General features: G+C 41.3%; 3 protein-coding genes across 6 annotated transcripts in view; 1 reads left to right on the forward strand and 2 right to left on the reverse strand.

Annotated features, from left to right (window-relative positions):
• Nucleotides 1-1,839, forward strand: part of TUB (TUB bipartite transcription factor) — a 117,120-nt gene extending 115,281 nt beyond the window's left edge. For all 4 annotated transcript variants that reach the window (XM_075187609.1, XM_075187612.1, XM_075187611.1 and 1 more), the window contains one exon: nt 765-1,839. In XM_075187609.1, coding sequence (XP_075043710.1) covers nt 765-898 — 134 coding nt within the window. In that variant the 3' untranslated portion in view covers nt 899-1,839. The remainder of the gene's footprint in view (nt 1-764) is intronic.
• Nucleotides 1,840-2,398: 559 nt separating this feature from the next.
• LOC142103550 (E3 ubiquitin/ISG15 ligase TRIM25-like) lies at nt 2,399-4,485 on the reverse strand. The gene has a single exon (XM_075187607.1). The coding sequence runs from the start codon at nt 4,252-4,254 to the stop codon at nt 2,674-2,676; it is 1,581 nt and encodes a 526-aa protein (XP_075043708.1). The 5' UTR covers nt 4,255-4,485; the 3' UTR covers nt 2,399-2,673.
• Nucleotides 4,486-6,480: 1,995 nt separating this feature from the next.
• On the reverse strand, nt 6,481-26,510 carry RIC3 (RIC3 acetylcholine receptor chaperone). The gene is made up of 6 exons (XM_075187614.1): nt 26,286-26,510; nt 20,139-20,362; nt 19,568-19,646; nt 13,782-13,875; nt 11,368-11,513; nt 6,481-8,148 (listed from the first exon to the last, which is right to left on the reverse strand). The coding sequence occupies exons 1-6, from the start codon at nt 26,398-26,400 to the stop codon at nt 7,661-7,663; spliced, it is 1,146 nt and encodes a 381-aa protein (XP_075043715.1). The 5' UTR covers nt 26,401-26,510; the 3' UTR covers nt 6,481-7,660.
• Nucleotides 26,511-26,947: the final 437 nt, after the last annotated feature.

Here is a 26,947-nt window from a genome sequence, read left to right on the forward strand (position 1 = left end):
TACACAGACGTATCCCCCCACCCCCTAGTTTACACAGACGTATCCCCCCGCCCCCTAGTTTACACAGACGTATCCCCCCGCCCCCTAGTTTACACAGACGTATCCCCCCGCCCCCTAGTTTACACAGACGTATCCCCCCGCTCCCTAGTTTACACCGACATATTCTCCCGACCCAAATTTACCGCCCCAGATCCCCCTGCCCCCCTAGTTTACTGTCCCAGATTCCCCTGCTCCCTAGTTTACATCCCCGGATCCCCCCGCCTCCTAGTTTACATCCCCGGATCCCCCCTGCTCCATAGATCTGACTGGATAAATACAGCGATGAAGTGAAAACGTCCACAAATAAAGAGAATTGAAGTATCTGTATTATTGTACCCGTCGTGGCAGCGGTGCTGGGGGTAGACCCTCTCTGCGCTCACTGTTGCCCCTGAATAGAGCCACAATATATATAAATATAGACATAGTCATTGGGTGTTTACTAAGAAGTGTAAATGTGTAATAACCCCCCAGTAACTTACTGTGTGAGACATTTGTTCTTGTTGTATAAAACTTGCCTTAGAGCAGTCACAGCTCCTCACTGATTGCTGCTGTTCGTTCCTGAACATTTGCACGTTTTCCCGGTGGGTGTCTGGACGTTTGCACATTTTTACTTTGTTATTAACCCCATTTATTGTATCTTTATCTTATTTTATCTTTTTTCCATAAAGTCTAGTACGTAAAGTGCTGTAAAATGCTGATAGCGCTGCTGTGTGTTTGTCTTGCAGCGGATTACATCGTCATGCAGTTTGGCCGCGTGGCAGAAGACGTGTTTACAATGGACTACAATTACCCCATGTGCGCCCTGCAGGCGTTCGCTATAGCGCTGTCCAGTTTTGATAGTAAACTGGCCTGCGAGTAACCAGCAGGACGCTCGTCCCAATGTCTACTTGGATCAGCCGCGGCCACCTGTCCGGTCTCACACTCCCTGTTTACAGGCTGCACAGATCTCATCCATATTATGTTTTTTGTTTGGTTGCCATAAGTGAAGATGAAATAAAATCTTAGTGTTTACACACAGCTAATATTTTTATTTGGAGACATTTTTCCGTTGTAAATAGACTTGTGATCGCTCCCTGACGGGGGGGGAAACGTCTGGAGTAACTTTCGTTCTGAAATGTTGGCGGATGGCACCTGTTTCTACGATTGTGGAAATTGTCATTTTATTTTTGTATCCATTTTTACGAGGCACGGGGGCGAGGTATGAGGTGTTTGAAGCTTTAACCAAACCCAAGGAAGAGGCTTCGGCACAGACTAAGCAGCGCTCGGTGGTGGATTCCCGCTTGGTGCTGTTTAGTAACGGTGGTCGGATGTGTACAGTAAGAATCGTCTTCTCTATTTTACTAGGAACCTAACAGATGTGTCCTAATCTTTACTGTGCGATGTATATTGGTAGCTAATATCTGACTCTGTTGCTAACACGTACTAGCGATGTATCACTCTCTGTGCAGAGACATCCCGTCCACAAGCGTTTGATGCCAGAAAGCACAAGTATGGCGTTACTTAGCCGGACCTGTTTTACCGGCTCAGGACCAGGTCTTTGTCCAGCAGATTTGTTCTGACCCTTTTCTTTTTAATGTGTCCCTACTGACCAGCTAAAGTCATTGCCGATATTGTGGTTATAAAGTCCTGTATTCTGGTTTTCAGTCATAGTATAAAGCGCCTCCTTAACCCTTCAGTGACAGGGAAGGGCCTTGGTGGACGCAGTTGCCTTTCCATTACTCAAACTTTATTTGGCATTTGTAAAAGAGGGTGATTGATTATCTTGGAAATGTAATATATATTAAAAATATCTGCCCTTGATTGTCTGTGTTTTATTTATTGTCAGAATGTGTTCTCAGCGGTGTGTGCAGGGTCCATCATGAATTTATTGAACCCTAATTTTAAACAGCGGTACTTAACATAACATTTTATGCAACTGTACGGTCTACTAGAGGTAAGGCTGGATGTGAACTTTACATTATTATTTTTTGGGGAAGTGACTGCATCACTTTCACAAGTTTTTCTGCAAGATCCGAAATATTTGTTCAAAAGATGCTATGAAATGAAATACGAAACCAAATTGCAGTACCTCTAGTCACCAGCAGGTAGCAACGCAGCGCCCTTCCATGCCAGTTATATGTATATTGTACAATGTCCGCCAGCTTGTCGGATGCATGATTCACGTTCATCTTAACTGAGTGTATATAATGTATCAAATCTGCCATTAGACAATAAGGGTAAATCCCTGCAGAATATCCTGGTGAGATACAGATACACTTTTTTTGATCTTTTACTAGCACTAAACCCAAAGATTTGCTTTTATCCAACACAACAAACAGAAAAACATTACACTAATTAATTTATAAATTGTAACACAAGGTGAGTGTTCTGTTATTACTGTTATTATTAATTTCTTTCTAAGGCGCCATAACTGGTCCGCAGCGCTGTACACAGAGTGTGAACAGAGTACAAGTTTAACAGTGTTACACAATGCACAATTATACAAAGACAAACAACAAATTAACAAAGAATAGATAACGGAATTATATATTTATATCTCCATTAACTGAGCGCCATGGCTGTGATTTCTATTCCGTTCTTTTGAAAATAAAACTTGTCTCTGCCATTATCATAGATAATCTACAACATAATCACTTATCTACTGATGGTCACACTGCACCTTCCCCCGGGCAGACCCTCCCACACATAGAACGCAGCATGAAGGGGCTCCGTGAAGGTGGCAGTGAAGGTGTGTAAGTGTCTGATTGGGTCACACAGAGAATAAAAGGACAATTGTCCAGCCTCATAATCCAGAGTGATCCTGAATCTATGACTTGCGGGTATCAGAAGTAACTCGGTCAGTTTCCCATCGTGTCGCACTGTGTATTTGTCACAACATCTGCGCAAACACCAAGACTTGTTGTTTTCTCCAATCCAAGACAAATCTCCTCGTCTGTCTACAGTGGGGTAACAGACCCCTATCCTCCAGTCACCCAATTTACTGCTCTCCACTTCCCAGTAATGTTGTCCTGTGGAAAATCTCTGGAGACTTAAAATTTGATTATACTGAAATCTCTCTGGTGTTTCTGGGCGATTACATTTGTGTTGTGTCCAGGATATCTTTTTAAAATGATCTGAGATATGTATATTGTTACCGGCTGTGTTCTCATCGAATAGTATGTCTGACGCACCCGGCATGTTGATGTTGTTTTTTTTTACCCTGGTAATAAGATCAGCTAATCCTGTGTGCAATATCTCCAAGATTAGACCCACATCCAGATCTCCTACACCATGGACCTGGTCATCATGTCTCTCTCTGTCCTCAGTATCACACAAGTCCCCTGTGTCTGGTTCCTGTAAGACAGTCACTGGATCAGACATGTTACACAGCTCCTCAATGTGACGCATCTTCCTGGACAGCTCGTCCTTCTTTATTTCCAGCTGCTGGATCAGATCAGAGACTGAAAGTGAAACGCTCTCTTCCTGCCTGGAGATCTCACTCAGGACTCTTTTCTCTAGGTCATCCAGCTGTCTCCTGATGTCTCTAAACTGGGTACTGACCGTCGCTGTTGCATCAGCTGCTTTTCCCTCACCTTTTCTCTTGCGCTCCTGCAGACTCTGGACTCTTCTCTCAGTCTCCTCTCTCTTTGTAGTCAATTTCTGCAGAACATTTCTCAGTTTCTCCACCTTCTTCTCAGCAGTATCTATCAATAAGTCCACTTTGTGCCCCACATGATCTCCGTCCAGCCTGCAGGACACACAGATACAGGTCGCATCCTCTGTGCAGTAATACTCCAGGAATTTTCTATGGACGGAGCATTTTCTGTTCCCCGGGGATGCGGAGGGTTCCATTAGGAGGTGGTCTGCTGACTGGCTGTGTACTCTCACGTGGTCATCACACAGAGAAGCCTCACACATCGCACAGGATTTAATGGCCGGCACAAGAGAGTGAATGCAGTAAGTGCAGAAGATCCCAGTCTCCTCCTGGGCCAGTTGTGTAGACTTGATGTAATCTACGATGTTACACAGAGTGATGTTCCTCTGCAACAGCGGACGCTGTGGGAACTGCACTCTGCACTTAGGACAGGTGTAAACTGTTGATCCGACCTCTGCATCCAACGCTTTCTTGATGCAGTCCCGGCAGTAGTTGTGTCCACATGTCAGGTTTACCGAATCCGTATAAATATTCCAGCAGATGGGGCATTTCAGCTCCTCTCTCAGATAAGCAGACGCCATCAGTCTGTAGACCGGAGGAGAAACGAAAGTGAAAGCTCAGTACAAGTCATTGTAATCCCAGAGTGCAGGGAGTGTCCGCTCAGAGTGCAGAGATCTTCCTGTTAACTCCACGAGTCCCTGTCTGATAGTTATAGATGGTAGATAGGATTTTGTGGACACTCAGAGTCAGTTGTTCCCCAGGGCCTGATCACTACATTGCTCTGTCATATTTAGAAATTAGCTGCCATGTTCAGGACTTAAGATAATGTCACACCACGCACTTCTATAAAACCCCCTATAATATTGAATATGTATTCACACCAGCAACATCACCTGGGTCTCTACACCCATTTGTTGTAATCATTGCTACATTAACTGATCAAAGTATAAAAAATAAAATAAACTGTAAAACTGAAAAATGTCTTAAAAACATCATGAGGTAAATGTAATGAGCTGAGACTTTCCGACGTGTTTGAAAAGTAGAGATGTTGCCTATAGCAACCAATTAGATTCTAGTTATCATTTTGTAGAATGTACTAAATAAATGACAGTATCTGATTGGTTGGCATAGACAACATCTCTACTTTTCAGACCCTCCGGAGTCTCGCAGCTTGATACATTTACCGCCAGGAGTTTATCATTTGTTACTTCTTTACGTGAAAGCTGCCTTTATCATCTGGTATAAAAACAGGGAGTCTAGAATGTCAGAGTTGCAGGAGGGTCTGATCATTACTAGGGGGAGCAGCTACTTCCTGTGCGCAGTGCACCCCCCTGACCTCTGCTGCTCCTGCCCCGGGGGTAACTCTGCTCCTCCCCCTGCTGCCCTCATTGCTAGACTGTCTGCACCCCACCCTTCCCATCCCACTACCCTGTGCAGAGGTGCCCAAACTCAGTCCTCAAGAGTTACCAACAGGTCATGTTTTCAGGAATTCTTTAATCACACACAGGTGAGTTAATCTATTTAGCTGGGACAGTAATTATCTCACCTGTTTTTGTAGATAGAAATCCTGAAAACATGACCTGTCAGTAACTCTTGAGGATTGAGCACCTCTGCACTAGTGTGTATGTCTGTATCTCCTCTATATGTGCCTCACTCCTGAGTGTATCTTTCTCTCCCCCTTTGTGTGTCTTTTATTGATAAGATGTTATGATAAGAATCCCACAGATCAGTAGAAACACATTTTGCCCAAATTTAATTAATCAATCTACAGAAACTGTTTAACACATAGCATATAATTACTGCTAATTACTAGGTCACTGAATTAGAATTTCTTTAGTGAATATAGCAGCTGAGAGCCAGGATCATGCTGGTACGTATAATGGATTTCTAAGGCACAATAGATATTTATAAATAGCGCTCCCCGGCATGGCGCAGTCAGCGAGGAGATCGGATTATTGTGACATTTGTTACAAAGTTACAGGATATAGTATCATTGTTCTGCAGAACGGCCCAGGCGGGGGGTAACCTCCACGTTCCACCCCAGCGAGGCGCGTGGGACAAACGTGTTACATTGTATTCAGTCCTCTCCGCGGATTATTACTAAAAATAGAGATCAAAGGCGGATAAGAAGAAAAGCCAAGAACGTTATGTACTTTTTAGTTAATGATTGTAACAAATGCTCTGATTTTACCAAACGTGATATAAGCCTCAAGTATAACTTATAAACGGTGCATCAGGTCTATAAAAGGAATATAAAGCGGCTGTTATATCGTCTAATATCAGGAAACACATCGGCACCTGCATGTGAAATAGATCTATATTAATAAGATAGATCCCCCCCCCCCCCTCCTAAAAATATTGTCTCAGGTCCGTCACCATCTCCTGGCCCGTTCAGGGTTTGTGTCCTCCATCGTTACATAAATCCTAGTATTCCTGGTTCCCTATGACATCCAATGGAAACCAGTCATGATAGATCGAGTTATATAGGTATATAATAATAAATAAGCATAAAACTCTATTCAGTCTAAAACTATCTAAATTGAAGTTTACTTTTAGGTATAAATACTGTATATGCAGAAGTTGAGATTTCAATATATTGTTCACTACACACAAATAGAATATTAATTACTGAGCATTTTAATTACTTGTGTCAGGAGGCATAGTGGTAAGTATTGCTAGTATAGTATATGGTGCTGGTAACATGCTCGGTGGTGCAGACGACCATTCTCTTGTCATAGGAACACTGTGGATAAATTCTCTCTCTCTCTCTCTATATCTATCTATATATATATATACACACACTATAATTGATATTGTTGCATTTCTTCAGTCCGGCACATTGTACATAACACTGCGATGCTGCGGGGTTCATGCGATACAACTACGAATTCTGCACACGGGACATTAGCAGAGAGGATTGTACAGCATAACGTTATCTCTACTATAGTCATTATAATGAGTGAGTCCATGGACTAACAGAAGCAGAGCAGGAGAAGTACAACGGGGTTGAGTGCAGCATACGCCATTTTGCGTAGTGTATTTTGCATAAAATCACTGTTCGTGTGCCCATTAGGTGGGCGGATGCATAATCACCTCTGTAGACTTGTGAGATTCTGGCAATTATGCCCAACTGTACTTGGAGAGGGAAGGGGGCGGTCCAACATTGTCTACAGGCGTGTCTATGCAAATGAGGCTCATGCAGAATGCAGAAACGGGCATGTACGCCTGTTAGGAGGCGTACCTTCTACCCCTGCTTCAGGGCAGGTGCAAATACACTCTGATGATGATAACCTGGCACCTACGCCCCCCGATACGGAGGTGTACACATCTAGAGAGGTGTACTGCTCTGCCTATGGGTGGGCAGCACGGTGGCTCAGTGGTTAGCACTTCTGTCTCACAGCACTGGGGTCATGAGTTCGATTCCCGACCATGGCCTTATCTGTGAGGAGTTTGTATGTTCTCTCCGTGTTTGTGTGGGTTTCCTCCGGGTGCTCCGGCTTCCTCCCACACTCCAAAAACATACTAGTAGGTTAATTAGCTGCTGACAAAATTAACACTGTGTGTGTGTTAGGGAGTTTAGACAGTAAGCCCCAATGGGGCGGGGACTGATGTGAGTGACAAATATTCTCTGTACAGCGCTGTGGAATTGGTGGTGCTATATAAATAAATGGTGATGATGAGTGGAAATACGTTATTTTTCTGTGTTCTTGTTTTAGAGTAATTTACACCCATTTTGCCAACATCAGTCCCAATATCTCCCCATTTCAGGCCATAGAACTGCTGAATTATTCCACGATGTAGTATGGACAGAACACTGCAGCTTCTCACAAGTAGCATCTAGAGGACCTAGTGTCTCTTGGATGGTCACAATATCTGCGTCCTGCTTAGGTTTACAAGATGGAAAACTCCGCCCACCCCCCCTGGTCACATGACTTCTGTGGTAACGGAGAAACCCAAATATGATCACAAGATCTCATAGCGGAATGTTCAGTATTCGGACGGCTTTTTGCTCCGTTTCCGCACAGTTCCTGTTTCGTCTTGGTTGGGGTTAGTGACTGGTCCGGGTGACTCTCCATCGGTGGCCGAGTTTGTGACAGGATCGCCTACATACGGGTCCCCTTCACCGCAACTGTCCGAGCTGAACCCTGCGTTCTCCGCTATAACCGCTGGATCGTCTTCCTCATCCTCGCTGTCGCCCCATGCCTCAGCGCTGTCACTAGCGCAGTCCTCCCCCTCCGGCGTAATGATAGAGCCGCGCGGAGGATCAGTATAAAGTTTGTATTCTGGAACCCCCTTATAACCGTCATCTTCGGGGTCCTTTGTGTATAAACGATCGTAGACTTCTGCGAATTCCATCTGCTCCGCGATCTCCTCCGCCGAGGGCTGGGTCAGCACAGAACAGTCTACGAAAATCGTGTTTTGTCTCTGCTTGTGGTCCGACGGGTCGTATATGGGATACGTCTCTTCAGGGTAACCTGTCGTACACGAGAATTAAAACAAATATCGATAAACTAAACGCAACAGTTATATTCTAAGAATGTCCACATTTGGTACCAATTCAGGGCATCTGAATAAAAAGTCTTAAACAACTTGATAATAACATTACTCGACGCCGTGGAAGACTTCAGGTTATGGGTCATTTTGATTTGAGAAAAAAAACATTTTTGCTGCTCACGTGTCCTCCAGTGTTAACTCGGAGAAGAACAATAGTTACACCAATGAATCTGGACCACTGACACCAATCAGTAATCATATCCTGACCTTCCACAATGCCGATAGATGGACTAAATGTGGCATCATTGGAAGAGGTGATAATAAGGACACTACAGGAATAACAATGAAAATCTTCATACACATATTCAATTGCCATCATTGGTTTAAGTCTATATAGTATTCTGAGTACAATTACCCCCTTTATAACTGATTATTTATCAGGACATGAATATCTAAAGTGAACTAAATACATTTATTTCTCCTGATCTATTTTATTTGACGTCCAGGGTGATTTTCTGACGAAAGATAATTTGGAAGGATTTTGCTACGTTATCTCCACTGGTTACTGTTAAAAGTGACTGACTGTACTTTAATATATTATAATTTGCAGATCATTTTGTTACAATATTTGATACAACAACTTGCTCCTTTGTATACCAGCAATCTCTTTGTATAGAGGATCCTTTATTTAACGCCTGTTAGTGACGGAGCTGAATCTGACCAATAGCAATTCTGGTTTATATGCCGTTGAAGGAGGAGTGTTGACCCATTGCATATTGCTCATGTTAATTATCATTTCTTGTTGCAATGATAAAAATTTAATTAACATAGAAATTTATTAAAATTAATTAGCCGGGACAGCAGCTCCGATAGGTGAAAAATCTATATTAGAGGTTCTGATGGTCTTGCGCAATTTTCGATGGGGAGAAGCACAAAGTCTGCTGGGGAGGGATCCAATGATCCCTCTCTTGTGAGGTTCTCCCCATAGAGTAAAGAGGCATCAGCTGCTGGGTCAAGCTCTGGAGATAAATAGGGCATCACTGCAGTCCCCACAGACACCTATGGGGAATAGATTCGTGATCAATGAGTCTGGGAGGTCTCTGATATCTGCTGCAATCCTCTGATAATAAGCAGCCACGTTACTTAATAATGCTGTAATCCCACGTAATCTGCAGTTTTCAGGGGATTCAAACCTCTTGGAGGTTCATAAATAGTAATAATATCCTGTCTATAACCTCTGACAAAGCTAAACTGATATCTTTATATGTTATTAATACCAGCGATATTTAAGTATTCACAGATCTTATTAGATAGGTTACTTCGGAGAGTTACTGGGTCCTCCGTGATGTAAATATTCTCCAAAATAACAGAGAAAAATAAATTATGTAGTTGATGCTTTTTCTTAAATTAAAATTTACCTTTATATTTGCCCTTCTCATTTATAGGATGTGTTTAATGTTTATATGACACTTTTGTTTGTCAGTTACGTGAAATTCCTGGAATCGGGTAAGTTTTGTGGAAATCTCTTAAATTGAGCGGTTCTTTGTACAGATCTGTTGTAACCTGGAATCATTTCATACAATTCAGGCTTTTCTTAGAAAGTAATTACAGAGTTATATTAAATCGTATTGTTTTAGTCATCTGAGCTCTTGTAGGTCAGATCTTATCCAACAATATTTCAAGTAAATCTTTCAATTGTACTAAAACAACTGGGGCCTGATATTTTATTTTCTATCACCTGACTGCCCATAAATATGATTCAAAGGGTCCTAACCTAGAGATGGTTCATTACGGAGACCCTCATCACAGTACTGAGGCACCTGGGGTAGTGTTTATCCTGCGATGGGGGCTTCACGGCTGTTTTGTTTTTGCTAATTAAATGTATAATTTAGACAAGAACACAAGGTCATTAAAATTAACTTCAATTGCACTGAACACAAATCAGCATCTAAAATGTTATAATCAGCTTCTCACGTAACAGATTATTTGTTTACAGACAAGCGGGCGTTTCAAACTTCCTGGACTCTGATAGGCTGATCACCCATTGATAATAGCTAGAGATGCTCAAAAATGGTTCTCGATAATATTTTCTACATCATTGGAAATCCACAATAAATTATTGAACTGTAGACTGAAAAATTTGTGCTAAACTTCAGCAAAGTGAACAGGTTCAAACATGTTCAAGCCTTTAAATGGCTGCAATGTAGAACAATATTTCATATGAATGGAGAGTTAACTTTAACACGAATTTGAACACAGTAATGTTCGCAGTTCACCCCGCTTCCTGAGCTGCTAATGAGGATTCCACATTGCAGATGATTTATCAGCTCTTGCAAGACTCATCACTGCTCACTACCTAGAAGCTGATCAGCCCATACTTCCCACTCACATGATTTCTACTAAGCAGCTGAATGGCCAGGACTTACATAAATATACTCTTTGCCATTATTGCCTCGCTGGTGTTAGGTGTACCTAGTCTAGTTACTGTAGCTTTGTTTTTATATAGATTGTTATATCCTCTGCTGCTGGATTCCCTGTGTTTGACATTGGCTTTGTTTAATGGACCTTATGTTGGATCTCTGTCTGCGCTTGAACTCTAGACCTGTTTATTGACCCTGTGTACCTCTCCTGTCCTATGACCCGGCCTGCCAATTGACCATTCTCTTTTGTGTCCTGTCTGTCTTGTTTTTCCTGCATGTTGCTCCATAATTGCGAGTCCCCCTGACTCTCCCTCACTCACAACTAATAACTATATACTACAAGTCCAGGGGCATCAGAATACCAGCGGCCAGTGTGGTTCCAGGATAGGCTAATGGTGAGAACCACCCTGCGTCATAGGTTCTGTATAAGAGTTACCAGCCACTGATTGTGGGGTGCAGAACACAAACAGACAAATTACGCATTTGACTATATATTAATAAATGTTGGATAAAGATAGTGATTTTCTGCACATGAAGATTTAATAGGCAATTATTTGGAAGGTCAGGAAGCAGGTTTAAGGGATCGATAAGGTTCTTATTTTGTAGCTCAGTGGCTTTTACTCAGTGTGAAACGCGTTGCCTTTATTAGTCAGTGTACTCTGCGCTGGCTGATGATAAAACAGTAGGGCGCTATTTGGCGTTTTTTTAAGGATTTTGTTACATCTGGACACAGATTCTAGTGGAGGTTGCGCAGGAGTTGTGACGTTTCTGGACACGTACCTTCCCAGCTCTCCATGTACGGAGCCTCCTCTGCCTCTTGCTCGGGGGACACCCCATCCAGGATCTTCCCCTCCTGCATAACTCTGGTGATCTCCTTCAACCTCTCCAGTAACTGCTGCTCCTCCGTGGTGCTGACGTTGTCCACTCTAACCACCAAATACATAAAATAAAGGTTTCAGCTGACGCCGGTGACACAGTCACTCTGGTGGGAAGAGAGACATTTATTTCTGTGCCAAATATACAGTAGTTATACCTGAAATTCTTCTTCAGTTTTACATTCTGAACCATGTAAGTGCTGTGATTATCCGCACAGAGTGATGTTTGTAGGAGTGACTCCTAAACCCCTCACACAGAAGGATTTACAGGACGATCCTCAAGGACAGGTTTATAATGTAAATTTAAATGATAATGGTTATTTTTAATAAATTTTAGTTCTTTGTGTGATTATGTTTATTTGGGTTTTGTACTAACAAAATGTGATTTATTTAGAAAGATGAAATGTTGAAAAGGAACCACACAGAGGAGGGGACGGGTGAAGATTTGTGGGAGGGTCACAGTCACAATCTGCAGAGTTTTAGGGATAGAACTGATCGCCTTGTGTTTATTGGTGTATATTAGAAAATCCTTTCACTAAGGAAATTATAACATGGTGCTCGTTTGAGTCTGGAACATAAGTTTAAAGCTAATAGAGTTATAAATTCTTAAATCACCCACGTTTGGTACTAAAAACACTATTTACAAAGGAAGGGAACAGGATTCTACGTGAGTGTTCACTTAGCTGAGTGAGTAAAGGTCATTTGCACCTAACGCAAAAACTTTCAAAGTTTTATAAATCTAAATAAGTTTTTAAGATTTAATTTGCATTTTGCCAAAAAAAGTAGTTTCCTTATTGGAAGATCTACCGAGTCAGATACATGATGATTAAATCAGGGGTAAACCCGACATCTACATTTTATCCGTTAGAATCTAAGAGAAGTCCCACGAAAGGGGGGACAAGGTTTGGTCTGACACTGAGGTGACAGACGAATATTAAAAAGAAACTTTACACCCTGAGATGAACAGGTTTTCATCTCACAGAACATCAGGAGTTAATCATTAAATACAAGCAAATAACTGTGGAAGGGGTTGTTATATTGAATTGAGGAGATTATATAAAGGAAAACAAAAGATTACTCCGTGATACAAAATCTTACAGAATACAGAATAAGATCCCACAAATTAATTTGTTTCAGCCTTAAAAACAAACAAACTGTTAATTGTCAGTTTTAAGATTGCAATATATTATGTAAGAGAACCATATAATTCTAGTGTCTATCACTTGCCTAAAATACATAAATGTTTATCTAATATGTCTGGGAGCCCTATTATCTAACATGTCCTGAATATGTTGATAGTGTTTTTAATGATATGAAGTTGAACCCCCTTCATATTTAAAAAGTGAGAGTCTGATTAGGGGAAGACCAGTAAGGAGGGAATTACAATAGTCTCTGTGGGAGATGATGAGGGCATGAATGAAAGTTTCTGCAGAGTCTTGTGTGCGATTTGTACATATTCTGGAAATGTTTCTTAGATGGAAGTAACAGGATTTGGATACAGATTAGATGTGGGGAACAAAGGATATTTCTGAGTCAAGGATCACACCTAGGCAGCAAGATTATGGGGTGGGTTTAGTACATTACTTTCTTTTTAATAAAAAATGACCATTAGTGAATGAGACACATAATAAACTGGGCAGATTCCAATTACTTCCTCCTTACATAAATAAATATTTGCATATTGTAACACTCTGGGGCTTCTGCAGATTGGGACGTATGTTCCTTGCGTGAAATCGCTCTGCGTCTGCCCAGAAAGCGGCTGCGCGCCAATGCAGATGTACACGGTTATGGCGCTGCATCTGGAGAGGCGGGACGCAGGCGCGAAGGGGCGTTTTAATGTTCCATGCATCTTGAGATATAGGGCTCTGCATATGGGTGGAAATATACTCGTTTTCCACACTCTTTTTTGTTAAGGGTAAATTATTTCCATTTTTCTACCAAATCTGCGTTATATCTGGTCTGTGACACCATATGTATATCCGGGCTGTTCATACAACTCTATAATGTATAAGCTGATATGGGGGCACTTGGAACCCCCCCTTAAATCCTGCTCTGTATATACCTGTACATTTAATATAAATTAATTTTAAAATCCCTCCTGAATATTTAATTTCATCCTATGAAAGGCTCTGAGACTTATGTGACGTATATTACACTGTACGAGAGATTATCCGGACACATACATCATGTTATTAAAATTACATTTTGCAATATAAAGACGTGTTGTTGTAGCAAGTGTGAAATAAGAGCATAATATAGCATTTATTTTGCTTTACCCCAATGCTAGTGATTTATGGTTTTCATTAAAGGAGCCCCTACCTCTCGCTGTTGGGGCCCAGGCGGGAGATCATTTTTTCCATCGTTTCTTCGGTTTCCTTGAGTTTATCTTGCAGTTGGCTGAGCTCGTAGTCAGCTAAAAAGACAGAAGAGCGTATGATAAATACAGGATAATCTGCTATAAAACAGAAGAGTCTATTTATCATCATCTCCCAGCGTTGAAAGGGGGGAAAAAACACAGACGATTAAACCCAGAGCAGATTTATCAATGGGAAATAGAAGGAAGATTTCAATTAGGATTCTCTACTTTTATTTCAGTGTTGGGTTTGTTCTGAACGTCTCAGTTCTGGGGTGCGATAGTCCGTGTTATCATGGCGGTGGGATCCGCGGATGATGGGGGGATTGTTTTTCTAATACAGAAGAAAAAATAAGATAAAACATGTTTCTTAATCTTAATCCCTGTGCATAATGCAGATAACAAGTGAGTGCAGTAAATCATCTCACGGTGAGGATCTCCGGGGCTGCAGGTCGTTGCATCGTCCTGGTTTGTGGATTCTGTATTGGTGCTTGGTGGAAGTTTTACAGGTTTGCTAAATAGGCTTAAACAATTCTCTCTACTTTCCTTTCATTCCTCTGCTTATTGCAAACTAAGGAACATGGAACTGGCTGGTGGGAGAGTTTGTACAATGTGCAAATATAATAAAATGTTTTCTTTAAATAACAAGTATAGTATTGTATTTGGGAAGCGACAGAAGCCCCCCTCCCCCAGGGACAATTGTAATTAGTATAGGACTCAACTGACAGAGTAAGTTCACATACATCCCAACATTTTAATTAAGGTGGGAATTTGTGCGCCATCAAAAAGGGGGAGAGGGCTACACTGGGGGCTTGTTTGGAAGCGCATTAAATAGTTATAAAATATTACTATTAAAATTCAATTCTGTTCAACCACAATTTACGTATTGGAATTAGGAAAATGATCCGAAATAAGCTCTTACCTGTCCTCATTTAGCAGCGAGTGAATGGTTGATATTTGATTTAACTTTGTCTAAACAAACAGCAAAGCAAAATGTACCGACGCGTTTCCTGTTCACAATATGGGTCTTGGAGCTTTAATTAACAGCCGCACTAAAATAAAATATATTTCCTCAAAGTACTAAGTTGGCTGCAGTTGATTTACATGCACTGGAAGATGAGGGTCCTATGTATTCTCTATAACGGGAAACTGGAAGCCAGATAAAGTAAAATAATTCAAATATTTAAGATTCATAAAAAAAAATAAAAATGTTTCCCATAGTTTTGATATAACTGTGTTTTGTGATGAGAGTCTCTTTAAGATAAGACTCCCCATCAAGTGTCAGTGAAACACCAGGTCACCCCTATAACATGACCCTGGAAATTAACACCTCCTTCCGTACATTAATTAGGTCCTAGATAAATTATAGGATCCGACTCCCACTTCTGTTAATTTATGTTCATCAGGAGATTACAATTTGGGAAAATATTCTACTTTAAAGATATTGGCTGGAAAAAGGACGATATCCTGGGAAAATCAGCAATAATGGGAGCTTCATTTCAAGGGCCCATATACACGGGTGTTAAAAAGCAACGTCTGTTACAAGCGTAGATAAAAAGTTGTAGCTTGTCCTTGAAAGAGCATTGGAAGTGCGTTCTCAGTACCTCCCTGCAGCAAAGTGCACTGCGTTCTTATCGAGAGCCTCATTATACTGTACCAAGCGTTAGCGCACATTTGTCAGAAAGTGTGTGTACAGGTCCATTTTCTGGGTCATCAGTGTAATAGTGCATTTAATAGGCTTAAACACCCCTGTATACCAAACCTAAGGGCACTTGTACGACTGTAAAGACTTCACATAAAATAAATATCAACTTGTGTCAGAAAGATCCCTCACCAGCGCCGCCTAGAGGTGTCGTTAAGCACTGACGCATGCTGACGGCTGTCTATCACTCTTCTTGCATTATCAGGGAACAATCTAAGCTCAGTCTCTGTGGTTTATGATTACAATTGAGCCTGAATAATACTGAAAAGAAATCACCTATTTTAAGCACATTTGGTACAGACATAAGAAGTGTCTCTTCCAAGCTAGCGCTACAATCCCGCATCTGTAATTACATTCCAAGCCTCTATATTACACGACACACGGTTTATCTCCTCGACGATGTGTGCTTGATGTGTTTACCATAAACCGATTATGGGAACTCATTTGTAAGTTTCACGGTTGACAATATTTTTTAACTAACGTAGAAACACGGGCACTTTCTTTCATAATTAAGGTGACGGGTTTTATTTAAGGAACAAGGGAATTTGTGGAATTTGTGGGATGAAAAAGGAATCAGTGTATGTGTAGTTCATGTGGCTGAATAACGTACGTGCTTTCCGTGAACGCTGAATGTGACACGTATGTGACACGTATGTGATGTTTATCTGTGGCAGCCATACTTTAAAATAACCAGACACATTACTAGGGCTGGTAAATTTTAACTCAGGGTGCGAGACTTTGCTTAGAAACATATCTGGTAGGAACTTTTCAACCTCTTCATCCAGCCCTAGAATGTTCCAGTGTTTCCAAATGATGTTCTCTATGGATGTTGTGTTATTATTAAATTGTGTGATAAATGCAATTTCTGGAACCGATTGAGGATATTTCCCCTATTGGACGAGTTGTTTTCTATTCAATCTCATAACATGCTCTAAGGGCGTATAGACCGCTTGTCGGTGAGCTGGTAGAATTTCTCTTTAATCTTCTGAATTGTCCTGTTGGAATATTTTGTATCCATTTCTTGTGATAGTGGCACGATGCCAATATAGAATTGTTACTATCCACTTCCTTGGTGTAAGTTTTGGTCTTAATTGTGTTGTCCTCAATATAAATTGTTAAATCCAGAAAATTGACTTGGGTTAAACTGATCTTAGTCGTAAATTCGATGTTAAGTCTGTTTTTGTTAATGTATGTTAGAAATTTTTGAAGGTCACCCCGAATCTTCTCCAGCACTATTTTCGAATAGGATGAGGAAGGGCAGCCCATACGTCACATAAAGCTATGTGTCATGCAGGGAATGAGAGGAAATGAGTATCAGCTGAACTAATACACTGGAACTATGCATGTTCGGTATGTATAGATTGGTAAATGTATATTTGATTTATTAATGATAAAATAGGGTCTGTGTGACACTCTCCAGGAAATATATGTTACATTTTAGCATTGGGTAATAAACAGGGAAGATGTAAATTGTGGTAGTAAAATGAGTCACAGGCCAACTCCTGGAGGAGGGGGAGGTGATGAAGTGTCTTTAAAAGATGGAACCACTTCTTCTAAGATATTGTCAAACATTTTGTAATTCAATCAATATTGATAAGCCGTCCATCTACCAAGTCAATTTCCCTTGGCGCAGATTATACAACTCGTGTGTAAGTTTATACTATTAATTTTTCTCCCTTTTATTTTACATTTTGTGGTATGTTTTGTCTTCTTTTATTAATTGTTTTTATAACCTGTAACCATTGTACTTATTTGTATATTAAATCTAAAATGTAACAAGTGCTGTCCTTATTGCTCTAAACGAGTTCACTGCTTGTTTAGAAGAGGTTGATTGCTTGGCTGTATTAACCCTTTAAATACCAGTGTGGGAAGTGTTAACTGTTTGAGCTATCAGAGCGCAACTGGGTATAGGTGTTGAACAAGTCCTTGGTGTTCTACGAGCCTTATACGTAGCTGGTCGCAGTTGCGGAGAGGTGGGGAAGTAGGGAGTCTGTGTTGAGGAAGGGACCAGTTAGATCTGTAGCCTAAGGGATAGGCGAGTGCAAGAATTAGGCTGTGATCCTGGGTGTCCCCTTACAGCAAACTTCCAAGTCACGAGTGCACAGAGTGCAGTTTGTGACTAGTAAAGGAAGTCAGAGAGCGGTTTCCTGACAAAATAGATGTGATATATTGTTATCAGATCAGGGAGCCGGCAGAGATGGGTCTCCTTGACAAATATATATATAATGATATAATTATATATCAAGTTTTGTGTCCCACATAGGTATTTCAATAGATCTCTCTGGAACATGTAATGAATTAATTCTCAGTGAAATGAGGACTGTGAAGGGAGCACATGTGCGGACATGATGGTCCGCACATGTGCACTAATGTCAGGGATTGATAAAGCTCTGCTCATAGAGACTAAGGGAGCGAGAGAAAAGTGACAGTTAGGTGAGAGGGATGACTTGAAACTGGCAGTTAAAGGGTGGAAGTTGGTCCCTGTCAGTGGGAAACCTGTGAATCTTCCAGGGGAGAACCTGTCATGTTGTCAGCAGAAGAATCCCTGTGAGTCTCTGAAGAAAATCAGCCCAGGAGGAAACAGCCGGGAGGGACAGAGAAGTATCAGCTCTGACAGAAGGGAGAGCCCGGTCAGACTTGTCAACCCTGTCCTGTGAGAGGAACAGCTGAAATTTCCTATGAGAGGTCTGGAGAGAAAATGGAATCTAAATGGATAAGTAACCCCTGTTAATTTATTATTTGATGGGACTGTGTATGGTATTGTTATTAGGTAGATAGGGACTTGGTGGGGAGGCCCGAAGATAATTTGCACACCCCTTTGCTGGACTGTGATAAACTATCAGGTTAGTGATGGGGAAATACAGTTAGGGATCAGAGACTGAGATATATTGTGAACATCTGCACTAAACAACAAAATTAACCTCAGACAAATGACATTCATTGCAGTGAAGTACAGAGGAGCGATAGCTGACTGCGGACTGGGCCTCTGTAACATGACGAGACAATGAGGATACTGTGTACACGCCTAACTTCTTCAAGTCATATTCCAGCGGGATAAAGACAGAACAGAGATTGTGCTTATTAGAAAAGTGACTGATACAACAGATTGTCACCATTAAAAGAGATTTATGTTTGACAAAACTAAGAAAAACTGACACCAGCGACTTTATTCTGGAGTATTTTCTTCAATAGTCTACAGTTTCTGGGATAGAGAAGTGGAGATACATTTGCTTGTCATTAATTTCCTCATAAGACCACTTAACTGCATTTTATTACTAAATATACATATATTGATGTATAACATGTTGCGTTAGTGGATATGAGTTGAGTTTAGAATGTATTGTTGTTAGATATTATTACAGTTGGAGAATAATTGCAAGAAAGCATTAGCTTTATCTAGGGTAATAAAGGTTAAGGTATTGTATTCTTGTACATTCACTATATTTTAAAGGGATACTTTTAAAATACAGTTTATATAAGAGATATTCTATTTTGGTATATATAAAGTCTAATCGGACATGAAAACCCTTTGGGAGCACGTCCCTAATCAATAAAAGTGCCGAAGTGGCTTTCAAAGACCAATTTGCCTAATGCTGTCTCTGTGTGTGTCTGTGGTTTTGTTAGTAGGGGGCGGAGGGCTCTTTGGTCTCCCTCTGATGTTGCTTGTCAAGAGCACAACCCAACGAAGAGCCTACTGTACTCAGACCAAGGTGGAGGCACTGAGCTAACTGAGAGCAGAAGTAAAGGAAACACCACAGGTCTCGGTACACGTTACATAGACACCCGGCTGATCTACGGGAAATGGGGGGGGGGGGCTACACATATTTTGCATATGAACAAAGTTGTGGCAAAATTTAACGCAACTAGGCTTTCGTGGTGCGATGGGCCATTGCGTAGAAGTGCGAAGTTACAATATTTGAAACAGGCAGTTGTATCATATATGTAATACATGTTGTCCCTCCCACAAGTGAGTGTGAAACCCGTTCACAATAAACGTTTGAGTGTCAGACAGAAAACAATTGTCCGTGAAGACGCGGAGGTAAAACTCACTTATCTTCCGCTTCAGGTTTCCGTTCGCTATGGGGACACTTCTGGGCTCCAGTTTTGTGCTTTTTCCTTTGGACGAAAGCTGAGAATTGTAAAACAAAATCAAAATACTTTATATATCTCTGGAATAAAAGTCATCATTGCCCTCACATTGGTGCTATCACCTGCTTGCGATACTATGAGTCAGAATTAAACACATAGATACGTCGTTTCATACAAGGATAACCCAAAACTAACAGAGTAGATGCTCCCAGATATTATTCAGCTGCAGGTGCAGCAGCATGTGTTGTAGCATCTGTCTGACACCCCAACTAGATAACTTAATATCAGACCGTGTCATCTGTGGGATATAAAGCTGCGGCCTGTGACATCCTGTGATACGTTAGATAAGTGACACATAAATAATGTGCAATAAAGTCTACTCTACCTGTAAGCAGTAGAAACAGAATATAATGTCTTGAAGCTTATTTTCTATTAAACTATAAAGTCATTTCTTCAAGAACATTTCCTCTATCGCAGATTTCCCAGGACACTTTCCTTTTTCCATAAAACACAGGTGAAACGCGTTTCTCACCTTGAAAAGGATGTATAGGATGTACAACAATATTCCGAACCCATAGATGGGTATTATCTGCCCCACTAAGCTCTGCTTGCCCCCTCCGCCACCTCCGCCACCGCCTCCTCCGGTTTTGGCCTTTGACACAGCCTCAGACAAGTGGGATCTTGGGAAAAAGTTCCCAGCAGTCCTTCCATCCGCTGGTTTTCCATGAGGAACCGCTGAAAATCGCCCCGGATTCCCTGCAAAATAATTACACATCACAATCAAACTGCCACTTAATACGTTACACTTTAATGTGTCTATACAGTAAGTTCTACAGAGAGACTGTTACAATGGATCCTACGACTTTGTGGGTCCTTTTATCGGTCGTTTTCTTTGTCACTAAAAAAAACTTTATCAGAAATGATCCAAAATTCTGTAAAATAGTAAATACTTTACCCTTAAAATGGGTAATAGGACAATTAATAAACTAGAAATTCCTTCACTAACATGAAAGAAAAACTGACACCTCAAACGACACCAAGCGATGATACTATATACTAGTACTAGAAGTACCACAAACACTTCATAAAGTGCGATAGAAAAGTGAGCGCAGACGAGGGAGACGTTTGTGTGTTATGAACGTTGACTCCCTGGCGCTGCAGCCATTGTTGGACATTTAACAATCACCCTGGGATTGAATTGTAATTGAGGTTGACAAAAGGCTAGACTATCAGAGATGTGTCAGCGGTGATGGATTGCCTGGTGCTACGCTGAGGAAATGGAACTGAGAACAATGCATTGGAACACACTGTAATCTTTAATTAAACGTCAATTCCTATGATGTGCAATGTCAGCGACAGAACTTGGCTGCTGGATGGTGGGTAACGTTGGCTGATATTGAGGGGGGACAATGGTGATCGATATTAATCCCTGTACTGATTTACAGTCTACATCAAGGCCGGGGAGGGTCTGTCTCATTGTCCCGGGTTATTTATAGAAAGGTTCCTGCGCTAAATTTTATGCAGGAAACCAGGAACTCCCCCTGTGCCAATTCTGCATTTACAGTCTGTTATACTGAGATACAGTCAGTAGTTCCCAAATGTTTCTATAGACTGTTACAGGTTTTAAAATATATTTATTTCTGGAAATATGAATTACCCCATTTACCAACTTTTTCTGAAAGACTGATCAAGCTGCAGAGTATCACCTCCTGTTCTGTACACCGAATGCAGTTCCCGCTTCCCTTTCCCGTACTGTACACCTTACGCGTTAAATTATTATTGTTTTATTTATGTAAGCCTGGGTATTCCGCTGCGCTGTACAGAGAATACTGGTCATTCACAGCTCACCCTGCCCCATTGGGCATAATTAGGGCCTGCTTTATGGAAAAGCCTCGTTCTAGGGGGGCAGACGATCTTCTTTCATCACTGTAACATATATTGTTTGTCTTATGTAGGGTTTCAGAATAAAACAATTTATTGTGATTACCGGCAGAGCGCATTTTGCATGTAGGCCGCAGCGTTCTGCAGTGATGACGCGGGAAACACGCAGCAGATGAGGGAGAAACACAGTGGCACTCCCAGAAGAAAACAATGGCGGTTAGCGACGGTTGGCAGCTACGTACACACTGTACACACACAGTACATTTACAGACAGTGGACAGAGCTTAGTGAATCCTAATAGATCCATTCGTAACAATCCAACAAATACTGAACATTCTTTAAAGATATTTGCAGCTAAAACTACATTATCGGTGGGAAATGTCTGTTCAGGTGGAGGAGAGTCCCCTTGGCGCAAATGTGGAATACATTTTCTTTTATATGTTAAATCTTTTATTGCTCAATGGCAAAAATCACAAATGTTGATACATTTCAAAAGTTTGCAACCTTATTTATACAACATAGATAGATAATTATCATAATATATCAGACGGGTGAGTAAGTATCTAACGGTTCAGCATAGAGTTGTCTGAGACAACTGCTCGCTACTTACTCACCCTTCTGATATATTATACAGTGAGAAATGCTTTATGACATGTTTGCATATGATAATTATCTATCTATGTTGTATAAATAAGGTTGCAAACTTTTGAAATGTATCAACATTTGTGATTTTTGCCATTGAGCAATAAAAGATTTAACATATATAAGAAAATGTATTCAACATTTGCGCCAAGGGGACTCTCCTCCACTATAACATTTATCTAAGGGCTGGGACTTCCCTTATTATCCAGTGCCCCAGGCAGCACACACATCTATTTGTAAGGGAGCGCTCAGCAACCCATCTTGTGCAACCTAAGGAAATGTCTGTTCCGCTAGTGTTCTCCGCCTCCAGCGCCATCTCTCTCTTTACGTCGGATGCGTAGATCAGTGAAATGTTCAATATTTGCCTTGTTTCACATTTGACCATGAAATTTAGAACGTTACATTAGTGGAATTTGTTCCCAGTCCCACCTCAAAGCAGAACTAATTAATCGTCATCATTGCAGCTCGATTCACAGAGTTACAAATACATCGCAGAATCGGACCGCGGAGCTGGCACTCTGCTCCTCTCTATTCTGAAGTAACGAGCGAGATCGGTATGGATGGGTGTCAGCTTTTGCCTTTTACATTTTCACTTGATTTGTTTTTACACTTCATAGATTACTTGTTATTAGTTGGGACGGAGGGGGGTGCGTTGGCACAAATGCGACTTATGTAGACAGACTCAGGCGCACGCACCGGTCACACCTGCGGATGCGCGATCATTAGTGTAAGTTATGAACCGCTGATGATGATGTCACCTTAGATGCATCCGGTCAACGCACCCGAGTTACATGAGACTATTTTTCTTGGGGGGGTGGGGGTGCAATTACTGGCTGTGATTTAATTGGCACCCAACTCTACCTGAGACCCTATTTATAAGTCAAAATTGTTTATGTTGAAAATATTAAAATAATTTTAAACCACAATTATTGCAGTTATGAATGAAACAGATGTTTTTGAAAAAAAACAAAAAAAACTATTTAGTATCACACTAGATCAGTGGTCAAGGGTAAATGGGGTAAAAATTAAGTTCCTGGGGGTAATGCTGCCGATTCACATGCTGTCAGTTGGATTGTAGACCCCTTTAAATGTGAAATTGCTGTTGTACCAGAAGAGCCTCAGGGGTTGTCAGAGTCACTTCTTGAGCTGCGATGTAATAATGAAGCACGTATTGCATTTGAAAACAGTGCAGATCTGTCATATTTTTGGATGTGAACAGCTGCAAACGCATCAAAATTGCACATGAGGAGTCAGTCAAAAAGTTGCTGCCTTTTGCAACAACCTACCTTTGTGAACAAGGATTTTCCACTTTAACGAACATAAAAACAAAGAAGAGATATATGAGCACGATTACAATGTAATTTTTTGTATATCTACTGAAGAATATTGTAAATAAAATGCACTTACACGGCCAAGGGGAAATAAATAGCAAGAATAGGATTCAGTATGTAAAATAATTGGAATTATAATGTACACTAGATCAATATTGAAAAATAGGGACATTTTGATGGGACAAGAAAAAGCTATAAAAATTGAGACTGTCCCTGGAAATTAGGGATGGCTGGGAAACAGCCACACCCACATTAAACAGCCACACCCATATCACAAGTACTACCCAAGAGGTTTGTCACGCCCACCAGCCACACCCATTTCCCCACAAATGACTATAGTAATAACTTGCCTATATAAGAAACATTTCTGGCCACCAAACATCATTAGGGACCACACGGACGTGGTGTGCGTGGGAGTACTGTATGGAGGTGGTGCGCTGGGTGGGACCGTGTGTAGTGGGGGTAGGGGGTGGGACGCATGGAGGTGGTGCGTGTGGGGGGTGCGCATCGGATACCGTGCGCGGGGGGAGACTGCACAGAGGTGGTGCCCGGGGAGATGGTGTGCGTGGGATACCGCGCACAGGTGGTGGACGGAGATATCTGGCTCAGTAAATGGAGACATGAAAGGTGTGTGAATGGTCAGTAAGAATGGTTGAAGCCTTGGGTGGCGTTACTGCTCACATGGAGGACATCCATGTGCTAATTCAACCTGTACGTGTGGCTGGAATATCAGTATGATTCACAGGTACCGGAGCTGTCTCTCGCAGCAGCAAATAGTTACTAGATTCAGGGCAGACTCAGATGTACACACATACATATAGATACATATATATTACACATAAATACATATATATATATATATATATATATATATATATATATATATATATATATATATATATAATATACTGTAGTTCTGAACTTTCAGCTACTGGAATAAATTTCAGGGTTATCCACTATTGGATAGTTTTTATAAGTGTCAGTATTTTGGGTTTGTTGGGCCATTACAGGCTTCATGTTTCAGGTGTCTGCACCTACAGGAGCAGAGGAATGAGCAGGGAACTGACTATATGGAGCGTTTATAGGATTGTGGTCATGTGATGCTGACTGTTGTGTTGCTATTGGCTCCTTTCTATAAACCTTCCTGTGATTGGTCTGATTCTGCAAAAAGCGATGTTTTATTGTCCAAATTACACCTGATTCACAAACTGGTTCACTTTGTCTGTATTTGCAAAATTTACATTGATTTAAACTTTGACGGATGTTATATAATATTATCAGTTGAACATTATATGGAATGTGTGTATAGTAACAATTATAATGTCACTACTTTCAATTCATTACTTCCGACTTATTTCTGGGTGAATGGAGACCAGTCCGGTATTATCGGGTTGACAGCTAAAACATCGGCTAAATTTGCATATTTAACCCACTAGATATTGAAATCGATTTCTCAGAATTAAATCAAAGTCAGCGACATATCCCATGTTATCCACCTTCTGAGCAGTTTATCTCGTACCGACATTGTCAGGATCACTTTAGGAAAATTTTATAAGTTTAAAAGATTTGTTTCGAGCTCTCCAAGGGCCTGTGACAGAGATTCAGGATAGCTCCTATTGAGAACAAATGGCTCAAGTATTTTTTATTCCTATATTACCACATTCCGGAAAATTGTGACATATTTACTACTAAAATCTGGTAAGTAGATTATACAATATGGAGAAAGAGAGTCCAGACACTCGGACCCATATCCCGACCACAACAGGACACCAGGTATATGTCAGCGATCCTCCATACACTGGATGTACACACGGTGTGGTCTTACCAGGCGGCACGATGGCTCAGTGGTTAGCACTTCTGCCTCACCGCCCCTGGGTCATGAGTTCAATTCCCAACCATGACCTTATCTGTGTGGAGTTTGTATGTTCTCCCTGTGGGTTTCCTCTGGGTGCTTCGGTTTCCTCCCACATTCCAAAAACATACTGGTAGGTTAATTGGCTGCGGACAAAATTGTAAGGGAATTTAGACTGTAAGCTCCTATGGCACTGGGACTAATATGAGTTAGTTATCTGTACAGCGCTGTGGAATTGGTGGTGCTATGTAAATAGCTGATGATGATCAGGTCTGCGGTTGGAGCTGGGTTATCTGCTGCATATAACTTTCATATTTCTCATCAGTTCCTACAAACAGGTTTTACTCTGTCCCTTCAAACAGATAACAATGTATATATTTTATTATTATTTCATCCTTGGACCTGTTATTAACCCAAATATGTTTAAATACCTCTCCAGCTGTTCCCCTGCCACATCTGCTGGACAGTGACTCTTGCACCCACTACTCCTCTAACTACAGGATGATAACTCTTCAGTATTAGTGGGTGATAATAATCTATGTACATAACTGTGTATATTACATGGGCAGTATATTTTAATTCAGCAATGATTATATATATATATATCCCAAGAAGGAGGTAGCGCCTTTATAGCACATACAGATATTGTATTCCACAAATCGCTTCTTTAGACACACAATAAAAACCCGTAACAAATAAATAGTGCACTTCATGTCTTGCAATAGTGATGTACTAACACACACACACACACACACACACACACACACACACACACACACACAATGACAGATTATGCCACAGAACACTGAAGGTCTCTAGAGCTGCACATCAGTGATGCGGAGCATCATGCAGCACTGAATGGGTTAAGCAGACAATGAGAGGCTCAGGCCTCCCCCTGGCTGCTGTGCTCACTGTGTAGAACAATACCGGGGTCTACTCTCTGCCCACCAGCCCCCATGCACAAACTGCTTACCCTCCTGCTGCCCAGACTGTTTCCCTCTGCTCAGGAAGGTTTTGGGCAGAAGCAGAGACACACACAGCACCAGGCCGGAGAACAAGGCCACTCTCTGGATGGTCGACAGAGCCATGTTGTCCTACAGAGTGATGGTGATGGCTGCAGGGACATAGGACATGGCCAGTGTGCCCATCAGATGCTGGGGAAGGCTCAGCCAATGGCAGCTGCTGTTACATGGGAGGATGGAAGCTGCATCCTGAAGGAGACAAAGGAACACACAATCCTATTGGCTGCTCATCCCTGCTGCCCATTGGTCCAGGTGGAGGACAGTAACATTAGCAGATGTCACCTGCTCCATCGCCTGCAGCTCCTCCCACTGAGAGAGCATCACCTGTGCTGCAAATAGTTACAAAGTATCCAGCAGACTGATACATTGTTACATGGATAACTGATAACACTGTTTCGGGGAACAGGCTGCAAATCTCAGACACAATGTAACAGTTTCTGATCAGTACAGGAAACAAATATCCAGATTCTGATTCTGATTAAAATGATATATTCAGAGCAGATTGTCTTAGATGCTGACAAATGTACTTACAATATTATACACCTCTCACACTCTATAAGGATATCCAAGTAATATTCACTCCTCAGTGCTTGTTACTAATGTCTTTTACCTC

This window comes from Mixophyes fleayi, chromosome 10 (genome assembly GCF_038048845.1).
Source record: "Mixophyes fleayi isolate aMixFle1 chromosome 10, aMixFle1.hap1, whole genome shotgun sequence".
Classification (NCBI taxonomy): Eukaryota; Metazoa; Chordata; class Amphibia; order Anura; family Limnodynastidae; genus Mixophyes; species Mixophyes fleayi.

Coding starts and splice junctions, on each gene's coding strand:
- LOC142103550 (XM_075187607.1), bottom strand. CDS start 4,254: ATGGCGTCTGCTTATCTGAGAGAGGAGCTGAAATGCCCCATCTGCTGG.
- RIC3 (XM_075187614.1), bottom strand. CDS start 26,400: ATGGCTCTGTCGACCATCCAGAGAGTGGCCTTGTTCTCCGGCCTGGTG. Junction 11,514..13,781: donor CTGGGCCCCAACAGCGAGAG/GTAGGGGCTCCT, acceptor TTTGGTGGTTAG/AGTGGACAACGTCAGCACCA. Junction 8,149..11,367: donor GTACATGGAGAGCTGGGAAG/GTACGTGTCCAG, acceptor CGTGTACGACAG/GTTACCCTGAAGAGACGTAT.